The following is a 15,809-nucleotide window of genomic DNA, read 5'->3' as shown; positions in this document are numbered from 1 at the left end:
GTCCCGAGGGAGGGCCGGACCGTTTCTGTTTATGTTGCAGGAGAAACTGAGCGGATTTTTCGTGCTTTTACAGATCCTTCGGAAGACTCATAAACTCATAGTAACGTTTGCCGGCTGCCAGCATAGAGTTCCCTAAACAGCGTGGGGAGCAAGTAGGAGGCTGCAGCGAAGCGGCAGTGTCGTGGGTCGGGCGATGACTCACGCTGCCTACTGACTGCAACGTGGCTGGGCTGTAAAAAAAACTCCTGTGCCCCGTATTTTTATAGTCAAAGGGATAGCACTTAACAGGTTGTATAACATGTCATTAGTCACTCTTAGTCTTTCTCTTGTGAGTAATGATTCGATCATTGTGTGGCCTGCATAATTGAATTAACTTGTATCTTTCCATCTTATTTGGATTTTGGAAAAAGTAAACATTTCGTACTTGACTGTGTTTTAGTGTACATCCTGTTTCCTGAAAACTGCGATAAATCCGCATGCAGAAGTTTAGCACGAATTCAGGCGGCTGCTTGCATAATGCGTGAAGCTAGTCATGTGTGTCAGTGTCTGCCAGCACTAGGTGTAATTTCAAAGAAGACAGCCCTTCTGTGGGTCACTTCTGTCGCCCTCTGCCAGGAACTGATCCGTTTTAAAAGCATAGCTGTAAACCACTTAAGAAACGAATATCTTCTTGTTTCCCTCCTTAAACTTTGTGGGAGGAAGGAATAAAAGTACCATTAGAAAAAAAAAAAAAGCGGTAGTTGTGGAAAGGTGACAGATAATCTAAGCAAAAACATCAGTGCCTGGGTGAATGGCCAATTCAGCACAAATCAGGGTGATTAAAAACCCCTTTTTTATAATATAGTCTATCATGTGTTTACGGGCCTTTAGAGCACATTATGTAACTGAGGAAGGGTTTGTCAGGTTTTTTAATTTCTTGTTTATTTTCAGACAGGCAGTTGGACTGATAGCTATGACTGACGTTTAAGCTGAAAATGTATAAAGTTTATTTGTGTTGGTGTCATTCTTTGAAGTATGAGTGTGTTTGTTTTTTTAAAAATAATAATTTTCCAAAGTTAAAAGTGACTATGAAATGCAAAGAAGAAAAGATTTTTACTTTGAGCTTATTTTGGCTTGAAAAATACCTTGATCTGTTCTAGTAAATTATCCTTTAAGTAATTATGGTTTTAATCTGAACGAAAGAAAGTTTAGGGTTAACTTCTTATTTTCCATCCTTCCTATCCACTTCTGGTCCACAGAGCAATTTGTCTGAAGTGTCTGTTTGCTATTAACTCTGGATGGGGAAACAAGTCCGGCCACTTCACCAGCCCCGAATCAAGCAGGGCTGCGAGAGCTGCTGAAGGAAAGGTTTAATCTGCAGGGTTTGAAGGGCTGTGGTAGGTGAGCTGCCTAACTTTCAGGTGAGAGGTATATCTTTAATGCTGTCTGTGCAAGATGAGATGGTAGGAAGCGTAGTTAACATGCTGGGTTAGTTCAGAAATGTATTTTTTGGTTTAGACGAGGGTCTGCATGAACCTGCTGCACACCTGTTGTGTTTTCAGTCACAGTAAGTGAAAGATCGCTCCCAAATTACTGAATCTTAATTTCAGTTGTTCTAATAATGGGACGTTTCCACTAGGACAATTTTGAATTGTCCTCACCCCTCTTGCCTGAGGTAGTGTATCTGTCTAGGACTCTCGTTTGGCACGCTTTTTGTGGCTTTGGGATTAAGCCACTTGCTCCTAGTTGCGTGGGAAGTTTGTAGCAGGATAGGGTCAAACCGAAGGCTGCTATAGATTATGTTACCAGCAGTTATTTTTCCCAATCAGAATGATTAAGCTAAGAAATCATTACATTCCTCCTGAAAATGTCTTAACTTGTGGTTATCTAGTGGAAGGGCATAGTAGAAGGCGATGATTAAAAATGCATCGTTTCAGGGATTTGGAACAAGAAATCAGGACTCCTGCCTCAGGAAGTGGGACCTGACTCCCTTTCCCTTGAGGGAGGCAATAATGGCATCACTGCTCTCCTGCTGCTGCTACTGCTGCTGCCATCGCTTCGTCACAGCGTTTGCGGGAACGGCTGAGCTGTGGTGAGGAGATGAGCAGATCTCGCTCCTTGCTGCTGATGAGTCAGTGGGACGTATTTGAGCCTGTTCCCGTGTTGTTTAGCAGAGCTAGCTTAAGTAGAGGTTCCATATGTGTCGCACAACTGGTGCGAAGCGATGTAGCACTGCCGCACATTGAAGACATCAGCAGTGTGAAACAATAGGCTTAATTAGGGGGGAGAATAAAACTGGTAGTAGATAGTCCTAAGGTTATAAAATACAACTTAGTGCAGGATGTTTGGACAGAGGCCTTGGACCTCCAGTCAGCATGAAATTTAAAGCATGTGTAAGTTTCAAAAAGGAATTTCTGTAACAATTTGGGGGGGAGGATTAAACAGAAAATGGTTTGGAGTGAAATAAAGTAGTGTACAGGCAACAGCTCAATATGAGTGAGCCTGAAATTGGTGCATGTGAAGGAGAAAATGATTTTAGGTGTCTATGTAAAAAATAAAAATCAAGAGGCCAGACAGCAGAGGACAGCTTAACAGTTTGTGCAGAAGAACTGCATTTGGTGATTTATTTTTTTTTAATACAATCCAGCAGAGGATGGCATGTTTCCTTTCCTTCCTCGCATGCTTTGTCACGTGGAGGTGCACGCCCGGGCACTGGGTGGCTGGGGCAGGAAGATGCAAGCCAGGTGGTTGCATGGAGTGTCTGGGTGGTGGGCAGACCTGAGCCCTAGGAGTGGTGGTGGTTGGTGTGTTAAAGCAGTCTTAGTTGCTTCCCCGTGTGCCTTTTTTGTTATTATTTCTGCATGCGATTCTGATTAGTGAGTTAAGAGGACGTTATTTAGAAAATGTTAATAATTTATCGGTTGCTGTACTGCTAGGACTGTGGCAGTGTGTAGCAACTTGTTTTGCGTGTTCCTGGCTGTTTCACTGAAATGTTAGCACAGTTTTAAGAGAATACATCCATGTAATTAATGGGATAGCTTGGAGAACCTTTACATTTATTTAGAGGGCTGGTTGAAGAGCTAAAATGTGTTAATTTAAGATTGAAGGTAGGACATCAGGTGATTCAGTGTCACTATAGTTCTTGCGGTCACATACAAGTGACTTGGACTGGAATTGGCCAAAACTTGCCATGCCGTGTAAGGTGCCCCTTTTGTTTCTTCTGCTTGTAGTATCTTTGAGCTTTTGAAAGAAGTTATGAGGATATGCTGCAAAAATATAACATGGTCTCCTTGACCGCATTCTGCTGCTGCAGACAGGGAAACCTACTGAGAAAATTGCTGCTTTGGTTTTCATAAATAGTAATTGCATTTGTTAGGCTATTAAAAAAATTAATGATGTCTGAAAGTGCCCGTAGTACATCAGAGGATGAAACGGTTATAGAACATACTGGTTATTATGTGAAATGTAGTCATTTATTTATTTTTCTGTAATCGAGATATTGTAACTGTGGAAATAATTGATAAATTAGTAACATTCGTCAAACGTGTACAAAGTACCCCTGTGATTTCTGCAACAATCAGCCTATAGAGGCAAAACCGTGCTTTGAGATATTAGTTAGCTATGATTTAAGCCTTATAAGTGGCACTGGATGCATGCGATATATTCTTTAAATTCAGCAAATCTTGGGAGTGTACAAACCTTACCCTTTTTTGTGAATGGCACCCGCTTATGTCTTATTACGCAAAATGGTTTAAAAAAAAAATAATAATTCTTTGAGTAAAAATTGAGTGGAAAGAATCATTTCAAAATTTGACTGAAGCACAGGATATTGTTGTTGCTGTTATTAGCTAACAGCTGCACTGGAGAATTCCAAGTTTTCTATGATATTCCCTTTATTAGAAGTCAATAGGATTTTTGATTTGTGAGCCTTGCATTCTCAATAGGTTATATGTAAAACTTTCACAGTATATATTTAGAAACAGCTGTCTGGTGGTTATTGACAGTTTCCCTCCATGAGAAGTATGAAAAGCATACATCATTTCTAGTGATTCAGCTTCTGTGGCGGTTTGTTATTTTGCAAATGGACACAAGTTGTGTATTTAGGACAGCTTGAGAAGGAGAAGGAGTACGTCCTTCTGTATGTACTGGAATACTGATCTGTTTTGTCTTCTTTTCAGGTTGTCGCGGAGTAAGATGGATGGTAGCTTTGATTGTGATTGTGGTGAGCTGGAGCCACCTGATCATTAACAGAAGGCATCTTTTGTAAATCAAGAGCTGCCAGTTTCCTGTTTAACTAGACTGTAAACAAAGGAGAGGAAGAAGGAGGAAGAACAAATAGTGCTTACCAGCACCATAGAATGACGCTGCTCAGGACCAGTCCAACACTGAATGTATCTGCACTGTGAGGAGGAGGATGTTAATAGAAGCCTATTATGTGCATATTTATTCACATTTTTGTTAAATGTTAACCAGTTTAGCACAGTAGAGCTGAGTGCATAGTATGTCATTTCATTCCGTTTGAGTTTCTTGTGAGTATTTTCTTTAATGTCTGCAGAAATGCTGCACCTTTCTTGAACTATGAATGCTGCAATCTTTCTATCTTATGCTCGGTTTGAGTTCTAGAGCTTACGGGCTCTAAATTCAAGGGGACACAACAGGCCTGGCTGGCTCATGATGAAAGAAGAGTGTCAAGAAACCATCTTGCAGTCAAAGCCACGTGCTTCTTCTCCCTTTCTATAAGACCTTTCCTTCAGATACCAGTGGAAGTGTCTCCGCGTGTTTACAGAAGCTTAGTAGTTTGAGGAAAAAGAAACGTAAAGAAATATAAAATGGCAGAAAAATTTGAAAGTCTCATGAACATTCATGGTTTTGATCTGGGCTCTCGGTATATGGACTTAAAACCACTGGGCTGTGGTGGAAATGGCTTAGTTTTTTCTGCTGTCGACAATGACTGTGACAAAAGAGTGGCTGTCAAGAAAATTGTCCTTACAGATCCCCAGAGTGTTAAACATGCTCTACGTGAGATCAAAATTATTCGAAGACTTGACCATGATAACATTGTTAAAGTATTTGAAATTCTTGGTCCTAGTGGAAGCCAGTTAACAGATGACGTGGGCTCCCTTACAGAATTGAACTGTGTTTACATTGTCCAGGAATACATGGAGACAGATCTGGCTAATCTGCTAGAGCAAGGCCCTTTACTGGAAGATCATGCCAGACTTTTCATGTACCAGCTGCTACGTGGGCTCAAGTATATTCACTCTGCAAATGTTCTGCATAGAGATCTCAAACCAGCTAATCTTTTCATTAATACTGAAGACTTGGTGCTGAAGATTGGTGACTTTGGTCTTGCACGAATCATGGATCCTCATTATTCCCACAAGGTACGTGAAGAGTGGGAATATTTAAGTGATAAACTGACAACTGTACCTCCTTAAAATGGTATCTTTCTTCCTTCTTGCAGAATTAAATAAAATTGCCAGTCTTTGTCTAGGTACTTAGAGTAAAACATAGTCCATGGAAGGCTTCTTTAGCAGGCGGGATATCATTAGGGATCATACACACAGTAGAAATGAAATGTTTGCAAATCGAATAAAACAGATCTCTGGATGACATCTTTTATCTCAGATAGGAACAATTTAGGATAACCGCAGCAGAAAAGAACTTTGTTAGATGTATTCAGAAAAGCAGATTTCTTTTTAACAGTGAATACAGGACTTGAGGTTTTTAAGAGTAACATGAAGAGGCATAACTGTGGTAGCCTTAGATAAGCTTACAAATGGTATACAAGTACACAAATTGTGTGGCTACTTCCTGGAATTTATTCAGAGATACTCTGTTCCTGGTTCAGATGCTGTTTCCTAAGAGAGTTCATTATTATCTGTGTGTTTATTTGGCATCTGGGAATAAGAAAATTATCTGACTAATAAATAGTATCATATATATCTGCTGCTGTTCATTCATAAAGACAGCACTGTTTTAAAGGGTAGGAAGTTTAGTAGGTAGTATGTGGTCTAGTGCTGACTCTGGGAACATGAGACCAAAACATGAGACCAAAGTCTTGAAGTATTGCATTGAAATATAAGGGGAGGAGGGGAAGGATCTAAAAACATACCTCTTAAAACGTAAGTAAGCGTTTTGTTCTGTTTGTTTATTTTTATTAGGGCCATCTTTCTGAAGGATTGGTTACTAAATGGTACAGATCACCCCGTCTTTTGCTTTCGCCTAACAACTACACTAAAGCCATTGACATGTGGGCTGCAGGTTGCATCTTTGCTGAAATGCTGACTGGGAAGACCCTCTTTGCAGGTGGGTACAATAAAAATGTGTGTGTATGTTTGTATCGTTAAAGGGAATGGTACTGCCTAATTCTGTTCCTAAAGAAAGGTAGATTCTCGTGGCTAGTATCAGTTCTCACTGACTGTCAGGATACGCTGTATTATTAGACAATTGTTGGAATAAACTACAAGTTGATGCATTTGTAAAACAGAAAATATTTCAATATTTGTTACTCATACCAGTGTGTATTTAGATAAATACCAGAATTTGAGTACACATGTATATGGTCAATTTGCCTGTAATTAAGCTAAATTTATTGAGTGCATAAGCAGTGTTCTAAATCCATGTCGTAGTAAATTGCTAGACCAGGGAGTATTTGAGAGTTACGAGCAGTCCGAGTATCATATTCATAAAGATTTTTTGATGTAGTCAAATTAATCATGTCTTGCTTCTTTATATTTTAAATTATGAAAGAATAGGCCTTCCCCAACCCACCCCCTTTTTTTTTTTTTAGTCATCTACAGACTGTTTTGACCTGAGAAAAGTGCCAGCTTAAATATCAGATTTTCTTGTGTTTTAGTGGTATTAGCAGGACTTTAGGATTTTAAAATTCAGTGCGGCAAACCGGGGAAACATAATTTCCAAATTCTGGTAAAACAGGTATTTCTGTTAAAATGGTGGTATTTCTAGTAAAATAGGAACCAATACTCTGGTCTCATTGGGCGTGTATGTTAGTGCTTTAGTGGGGATCAGAAGCATGTTTTTGAAGCAAATCTCTGGATAGCCATCCCGTACCACACTATTGGTTTAGCTCAGTACACGAACTAGAGTCTTGTCAGACAAACTGAACCTGCCATTTGCACTGTCGGAGATCGCACAACGTGCTCCACCTGCTGATGGGCGTTCAGTCCACAGAGAGGATGAGCTAGTCTAAAGTAAACCCCTGTTTTGTGTGACCCCTGGGGGCTGTGCAGCAGCAGCTGTTTTATTCCAGTTTGCTCTTGGATTTGCTCCTGTTGGCCCTAATTACTGAGGTAATATAGATAAAAACCATTAAGATCTGTGCTTGTAATTCAAAGTTCACATTTCTTTTACATACATGTGGACTGAAACCACACCTCTGCAGTAATTCTTCGCTTTATACATCAAGATAAAGAAATGAGAGCATTTTCTCATTAAGTACTCTTAATGGAATACTGTCACGCTGTAAAATCATAATATTATAGAAATCGTTGATTAATACGCAAAGAGGACTTTCTTAACTTGCAGTGAGTTGCTAACTCTTTGAGCTAATAACTACTGGAGCAATGTCCTCTGTGCATTAACACTTGTCTTATCAGCCGAGCATTTAGATTCCATTGCATCAAGTGCTTCTGTTGGAAAAGAGTGAAACATGGGAGAAAGTCAGTGGGTTTCAGCATTTGGCATAGATGGTTTGCAAATGCTATGTAATGACATGAGTAACACTTGGTCTGTTTTGTTTTTCCTCGAGTTATATTAGTATTTGCCAAAGCGTACAGCAATTTAGATTTTTTTAACTTAATCGTAGCCAAAATCCTCAGTTTGTAGACCCATTTATGTACCCTAGTTGAATTATGTAGATACATAGGAAATATTTTTAGATCTGGATGTGTCCCTCTGATTAATTTAGCATTACCTTTTCTTTTCTGGTCTGAAGAAGAATGGATTTCTTAATGTCATACATTTGGAAAGCGAAAATGGTTGGAGATTTTAGTTAACTTGTCCTGAGACTCTGAATAAAATTATTTTGCAAATTTGTTTGGAGGGCTTGGTTTGGTCAATCTGTAACTTCCTTACTACGTCTGAGCCATCCCTTAGGAATCCTGCTTTCTAGAAAGCTGAAGGGAATGGGAAGAAAGAATGGAGATGAAAATCCCAGAATATCTGGGTGAGGGAGGGATGGAATATCAATGCAGAGGGATTCAGTAGCTATTTCAAATAACTCTGATTTTTTTTTCTTTTAAATAAATACTTTTAAATGTTAATTTCATTTATAGTGGACTGAAAAAAGCTGATTAATTTTAGGACGAATAGGACATGAAATAATGATAGATTAGAATCCTATTTCGAGCAAATTACAGACAGTGTAGCGTCTGATAGGTTATATTAGTAATTTGCAATAGCCTGAAGCAGGCTGACAAAACAGCTTTTTCAATCCAGCAAATAAGTTAACATGAGGCAGTACTAATTCAGCTGGGGGACGTAGGTCTTGCTCAGTTTCTCCTTAGTGACTTTGCCTCTGATTTTCTTTCTGTCATCTGACAGATACGTGGTAGGATTTCCAGTGCAGACTGTGATGCAAACTGCTGAAGTGAACTGATAGTGTGTAGATCTTGAGATGGTACAACCTGTTTCTGGCTCCATTTATTCGTGTTTGATGCCACATACAGTACTGCTGACTGCCTAGAGCTTCTTGCTAAAGGTGGGAAGCACTGGTGTGCAAACAGTCTTGCATAATTTCATCCACCACTTGACTCTCTGGGGTGCTATGTGCCTCTTGGAGCTGAACAATAAATGGAAGTAGACAATGCATTTCTTGGTACTCCAATTTGATTGAATGCTGCTGCTGAAACAATGATGTCATTCATTACTCCCAAATTTGCCATCATTATAGGCCTTTATAGTTCTTCAGCTTTATTTGAAGTTTTACTGGGTAAAAGTGTAGTGTAATTTAAATTATAATGCAGTACTATTTCTTTTTAGTAAGATTACACTGCTTAAATGGCAAATAGTTTTTTGTCTTGCATGTGACAGTAATACAGGATTTCAGAGTAGAATATTGACACAAGTGAGATCTCCTGCTGAGCTAGACTGCAACCCTTTTTATTAATAAGGGACCTATAATTCAAAGTTGGGTCAAATATTGAATGAATTAGGTGGATCACCTGAAAAGAGAGGGTTGCAGTATATGGTATATAAGGAAAAAATAGGATATTGATAGGGCCACAAAGATGGTCTGAGGGCTGGAGCACCTCCAGGGAGACCTCATTGAGGCCTTTCAGTACTTAAAGGGGTCTTATAAAAAGAACGGAGGGACTCTTTACTTGGGTAGACAATGTTAGGGCAAGGGGGAGCGGTCTTAAACTAAAAGAGGATAGATTTAGATTAAACATTAAGAAGAAATTCTTCACAGTAAGGGTAGTGAGGCACTGGCACAGGTTGCCCAGAGAAGCTGTGGGTGCCCCATCCCTGGAGGTGTTCAAGGCCCCACAGGATGGGGTCTTGGCCAACCTGAGCTAGTGGGTGTCATCCCTGTCCATGGCAGGGGGTTGGAGTTAGATGATTTTTTAACGTCACTTCCAACCCAAGCCATTCTGTGATATGATTGATGAGGAGTACCTCATACTTGGTAAAAACATTCTTACAAAAACCTTGCGGTTACATTGCTTTATCTGTGTGTAACAGTTCTGTAATTCTTCATGAACAGCATTTTTGAGAGCTTTTCATACTTACCACTCAAAGTTAGTACCATAGCTTTTCCTCTCTTGTAGAATCTTGTACAGAAAATATAGCTGCTCAGAACGCAAAATTTTCCTGTGCCATTCATACACAGGGATGAAAGTGTTTGAAGCTGAAATGACAGCTTGTATTTTCTCTTGATCTTTAGGTGCACATGAACTTGAACAGATGCAGTTGATTCTAGAATCAATTCCTGTTGTACATGAGGAGGACCGTCAGGAGCTTCTCAACGTAATTCCAGTTTACATTAGAAATGATATGACTGAGCCACACAAACCTTTAACTCAGTTGCTTCCAGGCATTAGTCCCGAAGGTAAGTTATTCTGAAAAAATATTTTCTATATTTCACAAATAATAAAATAGTGGTGAACAGCATAGCAGTGTATGCCTGTGACTGTTAAAACCGAATTTAAATTAGAAGAATCCATACGTTCTCTAAAGATCTGAAGAACTGTAATCTACTGTAATTAAAAAAAAAATAAATTATGTATATGATTGTGATAGCTATATGATCATCTTTGGAGTAGAATTATGCCTCTGTGCTGGACCTGTCTGCACTGAAAGACTGATTAAAATTGCTATATTTTGAGACACTGGCCTTCTAAATATAAGAGAACATTGGAATGGTGTCAGTTTAAAACAACTCTTTGAATTTTTTTTATTTTTTTTTAAAGTCCCCAAAACAAACTGTTTTGAAACTTGGTTGCTGACAGCAATGTTTCATGACACATGTTGGTGGATACTGTTTCAACTTGAAGCATTCTTTCTTGTAGTATTTTTTTTTTCCTGTTTTAGGATAAATTATTGTAGATCCTAGATTTGATCTCTACTCTTCTGCATTTCCTATGGCTGCCAAATTTTTATTTTTTTGGGCCATTAAGTGTTAGTATGTGATATATCATGGGTGGCAAAATATACCTTTTAAGCAGGTACACACTCCTAAAGCAAAGCATTGCCTTTTAATCTTTAATACTGGATGTCTAAAATGTTGTTTTTTCTCCTTTTAAATCATAACTTCTGTTGCACAGCACTGGACTTTCTGGAGCAAATTTTGACATTTAGTCCCATGGATCGATTGACAGCAGAAGAAGCTTTGTCCCATCCTTACATGAGCATTTATTCCTTTCCAACGGATGAGCCTATTTCAAGTCATCCTTTTCACATTGAAGATGAGGTAGATGATATTCTGCTGATGGATGAAAGTCACAGCCATATTTATAATTGGGAAAGGTAAATTTATTGCTTACTGTAGCATGTAATGTGACTTAACTGTTGCGTGTTTGAAGTCATGTTGCTTCTTGAGCATCCTTTCCTTTTCAGGTTGACTTGAGAATCATTGGGTTTATGGCTCATAAGACTGATTAGGGTCTGCTGACACATTCCTGAGATGCACTTGGAAATCTAAAATCTAACGTTTAATCTCTGTTACTACTTTTCTCTGCCCAAAATATTTGTCTTTTAAAAAAAAAATCAACATGAAGAGTGTTTTAAGTATGGATTGCTCTTTTTCAATGCTTAGTGCATATAGCAGTAAAGACAGTTACAGTAGTCATATTTAAAGTCAGACTTTATGGAAGAGCTTTGTCAATGGGGTGAGCTATCGTACGTAATTCTGGACTTACATCTTTAAGATATGCGTATGAGGATTGCTTTATGCCAGATTAAACTTAAAAAAACTAAATGGAAGAGGTACCTAATTTGAGGAAAAGCTTAGGTTATTTTTATTGAATTATCATTATTCTGTAAGAGAATATCTGTAAGGACACTGTCTCTGTCTTGCGAGCTAGAAGACTGTTTTTAGTCGCTAACGCTTAGGAAATTGTTTTGCAGATACCATGAGAGTCAGTTTTCAGACCATGACTGGCCTATTCATAATAACTATGAAGCTGATGAAGTTCAGCGTGATCCAAGGGCTCTTTCTGATGTTACTGATGAGGAAGAAGTTCAAGTAGATCCTCGCAAATATTTGGATGGAGATCGTGAAAAGTATCTGGAGGATCCTGCTTTTGACACCCACTTCTCTACTGAGCCTTGCTGGCAGTATTCAGATCACCATGAAAACAAATACTGTGATCTAGAATGTAGTCACACTTGTAATTACAAAATGAGGTCATCTTCATACCTAGATAATTTAGTTTGGCGAGACAGTGAAGTTAACCATTACTATGAGCCCAAGCTTATTATAGATCTTTCAAACTGGAAGGAACAGAGCAAAGAAAAGTCTGATAAGAAAGGCAAGTCTAAATGTGAAAAGAATGGATTGGTGAAAGCTCAGATAGCGCTTGAGGAAGCATCACAGCAACTTGTTGAAAAAGAAAGGGAGAAGAATCAAGGATTTGACTTTGATTCATTCATAGCAGAAACTATTCAGCTTAGTTTACAACACGAGTCTACTGATGTTGATAAATTAAATGACTTGAATAGCTCGGTATCTCAAATGGAGTTGAAAGGATTAATATCAAAGTCAGTAAGCAGAGAGAAGCAGGAGAAAGGAATGGCTAATTTGGCACAGTTAGAAGCTCTGTACCAAACTTCTTGGGACAGTCAGTTTGTAAGTAGTGGGGAGGAGTGCTTCCTCATAGACCAGTTTTGTTGTGAAGTAAGGAAAGATGAACACGTTGAGAAAGAAAATACTTACACCAGTTATTTGGACAAATTTTTTAGTAAGAAAGAAGATGCTGAAATGCTAGAACCTGAGCCAGTAGAAGAGGGGAAGCCTGGGGAGAAGGAAAGAGAAGAGAGCTTTCTTAGTAACAGTGGAGAACTCCTCTTCAACAAACATCTTGAGGCGATAGGTATTCCTCAGTTTCATAGCCCTGTTGGTTCGCCACTGAAATCAATACAGGCCACGTTAACGCCTTCTGCTATGAAATCGTCTCCCCAGATTCCCCACAAAACATACAGCAGCATTCTGAAACATCTAAATTAAAACACTCAGCAGACATTTCTTTTATATTCATGAGATGTGTTTGTCTTTTTTTATTACTAGTGTAAGTAATTTTTTTACTTGAATCAGATGGTGTAATTTTGGTATGGATTTCATTAGCTTTCTGTTTACCATTGTTTTTACAATCCAGAATTACTTTCTATACATAAGTTTTGTTTTTAAACTGGCATGTCGTTTGCACACAAAATTAAAGAATAGAGCAAAATAATGCAAAATGCAGGAGGTAACAAAAATGCACTAAACCAAGTAAAAAAAAAAAACAACATTCTCTCAGTAAAACAGTGTCCATGTTTTGCAGAAAAAGAATCTTGCCTTGAAATTTACACAGTGAGACTGTACATAATTGCATGAAAATATCTATTTTTCCCAAAACATTTTTTTCATTCATGCGTATTTTAGAGTTTTTCATACTGTACACATTTCTTAGACACATGATACCAGCAGCAACTGAAATGAATGCAGAATTTGGTACGCATGTGTTATCTACCTCAAGGTAACAGCAGTATGTGGCAAAACGTTAACCACCCATAGTGCTTCTCATTATGCACTTCTATTTAGCCAGCATTATTGTAGTAGCTATTCTTATTGAAAATCATTCAATATTTATAAATGTTTTGGTATGCATTCTTTATAGTGAAGTGTTAATATGCAGCACTTTTATTTATTTTAGCAAATAAGTATATTTCTGTAATTATAGAAAGTCAACTTAATTTTTGAGATACTTTTCAGATAAAAGTTTTTGTTTAGCACTATGGTTTTATTGCCTACATAGCTGGATATATATTAACATCGGCTTATTCTGAGGCTATCAATACATTTTTTCTAGTTTTCATTTCAAGTAAAGCACTCACTGTGTATAGGAATTTGTAATTGGAGGTGCTTGATCTCTACAAAAGAAATTAGGAATTGCTTTATTATAAAATGCTCCTAGAAGTCTTAATTGTGTTCATTTAAAAAAAATTTTGTAATGTTAGTTGTGTGCATGGAAATAATTAAGGTACAACATTACTGTAGGTTAAAGTTCTATATGGTGAGACATTTTGTTTTTACTGTATGTTTTTACTGAATGATTCCTGCCCCCTTCCCGCTGCCCCTCAAAAGCAAGCATGAATAAAATTAGGTTAAATATAGCATGTAGCATCTCGGTCTTCTGAAAATTTGTTTTACCTTCTGATTTTTTGAAATACTGGATGTATCATTGGCTCCCCTGTTTAAAATGAAAGACAAATAAAAACATGGCCAGCAAAAATGACTGTTGTCCTTTGATGCTTTGTACAGTGAAAAACAAACAGCTTCCACTGTAAAAACAGCCAGCTGTGCTACAAAGGCAGGCCTGCTTGCCTCATACAAGGTACAAGGAGCTCAAGGAAGGCTGAGCTCGTATTCTGTGTGAGAAATGCTGCTGCTGGGGATGCAGAGCACAGTCCGGAGACTCTGCAAGTGTGCTTCTGTTCAGTGTGCACAGCCTGTACTTAAAATCCTGTGTAGTGGTATGTCTGTGAAAGTATGCATGTACCACAGTGCCAATAACCATATCTGTTCAAAAGACAATTGAATTCCAGACTATAAGTGAGCAGTAGTGTTTTATCAACTGCTCAGGCAGAATATTAAAGTGGAAAAACTGCTGCACGGGCATGCAAGCACCTTCATGTCACTGGCAAGCTAGAGTAAAGGTAATCCTACACGTCCCTCAGCCAAGAAACCCACTGGAGCGTTTTCATAGAGATCTCAGGAGTGGGATGCAAGGGGATGTTCAGAAATGTGCAGACTGAGTCTGTGTTGCAGCATGCCTTAGAACAGCAGTATTACTTTCTTTTCCAGTTCCTCCCATCAGAGCCATTCCTGAGGTAGCTAATGAGCCGTACAATAAAGCTGTGTCTTCTGGCAAACTCATATAACTTTTTCCGTGACAGTGCCTTAATTCTTCCATTTTTTTCCATCTCTGCTTCTCTGGCAGGTAGTATGGCTACAACTGTTAAAACAGGGAGCATGGCAGAAAACAGTCACCTTGGGAGCTGGGGTGCAGTCTGCTTCAAGGGGCATGTTATGTGAGCGTTAGTGTAGTCACTTTGCTTTGTGTGCATGGGGCTGGAAGGAGGAGGAAACACATCTGTTCTTTCTCCTAGGGGAGGGACTGCTTTGAATTGGTGTGGTAGTCAGCTTTTCTGAGAGTGGATGAAGGGAGTGGGAGGAAAGTACTTAGAAACTGGAAATGAAATTCAGGCTAAAAACACATCCTGCGTAGAAGTGTATTTCAAAGAAAACAAACCCAACAGTACTTAAGAAGCTCATCGTGGTGGAATGGAAGCATTTTACACAAGCAGTTGAGGCTAAGTCCAGTGTGGTACTTCACTGCCTCAGAGTTCTGGCTGTGCTGTGGGAGCAGCATGGGACAGATGGTGCTGGCCGCTGCGAGTGAAAGCCCTGCTCTAGGAGGGTGCGTGCCCTGGTGATTGGAGGGTACAGCCAGGCCATCGTGCTTATTAAGCAGAAGTAATCCCTCATGTGGGGAAGATTAAAGAAAGTGGAAGTGCTTTGCAAGGATCATGTAGAGTTAAATCTACTGCTAGAAAACAAGGATAATCCAAGCATGGAGTTGGGTTCTTCATAGGCAAGCTGCAGGAGTCCTGTGGTGGGAGAAGAGTAGCAAAGTGCAGGGCTTTGGGGAGCCTCCCAGTGGGTGGAAGATGGTTACTGTCCTGCACTCATCGGCTGTGCCCATCCCTGGAAGAAAAATAGGACAGTTATATGCGTAGTTCTTGGGCTGTGACCTACCAACTGAATTGTCTTTAAAAACAAATTATGGAAAAGACTTAAATTATAAACCAGATAAAGGGATGACTGTTCAATGCCAAGGTGCTTGCCAAGTAAAATGGAACACCCTTATTTAACAAAAAAGCAAGTGAGAAATGAGGATGCTAGCCATCTTTTCAAAGTACCTTCTCTATGCAGTCTTTGATTAAAATCTAACAATAACTTCAGCTAGAAGAGATGTTGTTTACCATTATTTACAGACCAGGACAGCATATTAAATGTACTGTCATCACATGAGACCTAATAATTGGAAACCGGCACGACAATGCTGAACAGTTTGTTCTGATCAAGAGTTCTCAGTCACGGTCAG

General features: G+C 39.0%; 2 protein-coding genes across 2 annotated transcripts in view; both read left to right on the top strand.

Moving 5' to 3' along the window:
- The window catches only part of LEO1 (LEO1 homolog, Paf1/RNA polymerase II complex component), a 94,974-nt gene extending 90,154 nt beyond the window's left edge, over window positions 1-4,820 (top strand). The window contains exon 25 of the mRNA XM_083850041.1: window positions 4,158-4,820. The gene's annotated coding sequence lies outside the window, so the exon portion shown is untranslated. The remainder of the gene's footprint in view (window positions 1-4,157) is intronic.
- On the top strand, window positions 4,808-13,934 carry MAPK6 (mitogen-activated protein kinase 6). The gene is made up of 5 exons (XM_083850040.1): window positions 4,808-5,363; window positions 6,144-6,288; window positions 9,887-10,051; window positions 10,767-10,968; window positions 11,569-13,934. Exons 1-5 carry the CDS (start codon window positions 4,809-4,811, stop codon window positions 12,665-12,667), a joined length of 2,166 nt encoding a protein of 721 aa, XP_083706166.1. The 5' UTR covers window position 4,808; the 3' UTR covers window positions 12,668-13,934.
- Window positions 13,935-15,809: the final 1,875 nt, after the last annotated feature.

Source organism: Anser anser, assembly GCF_964211835.1.
Source record: "Anser anser genome assembly, chromosome: 10".
Classification (NCBI taxonomy): domain Eukaryota; kingdom Metazoa; phylum Chordata; class Aves; order Anseriformes; family Anatidae; genus Anser; species Anser anser.
Note: the sequence above shows the minus strand (reverse complement) of the source record. Positions and strands in the feature narration are given on the sequence as shown.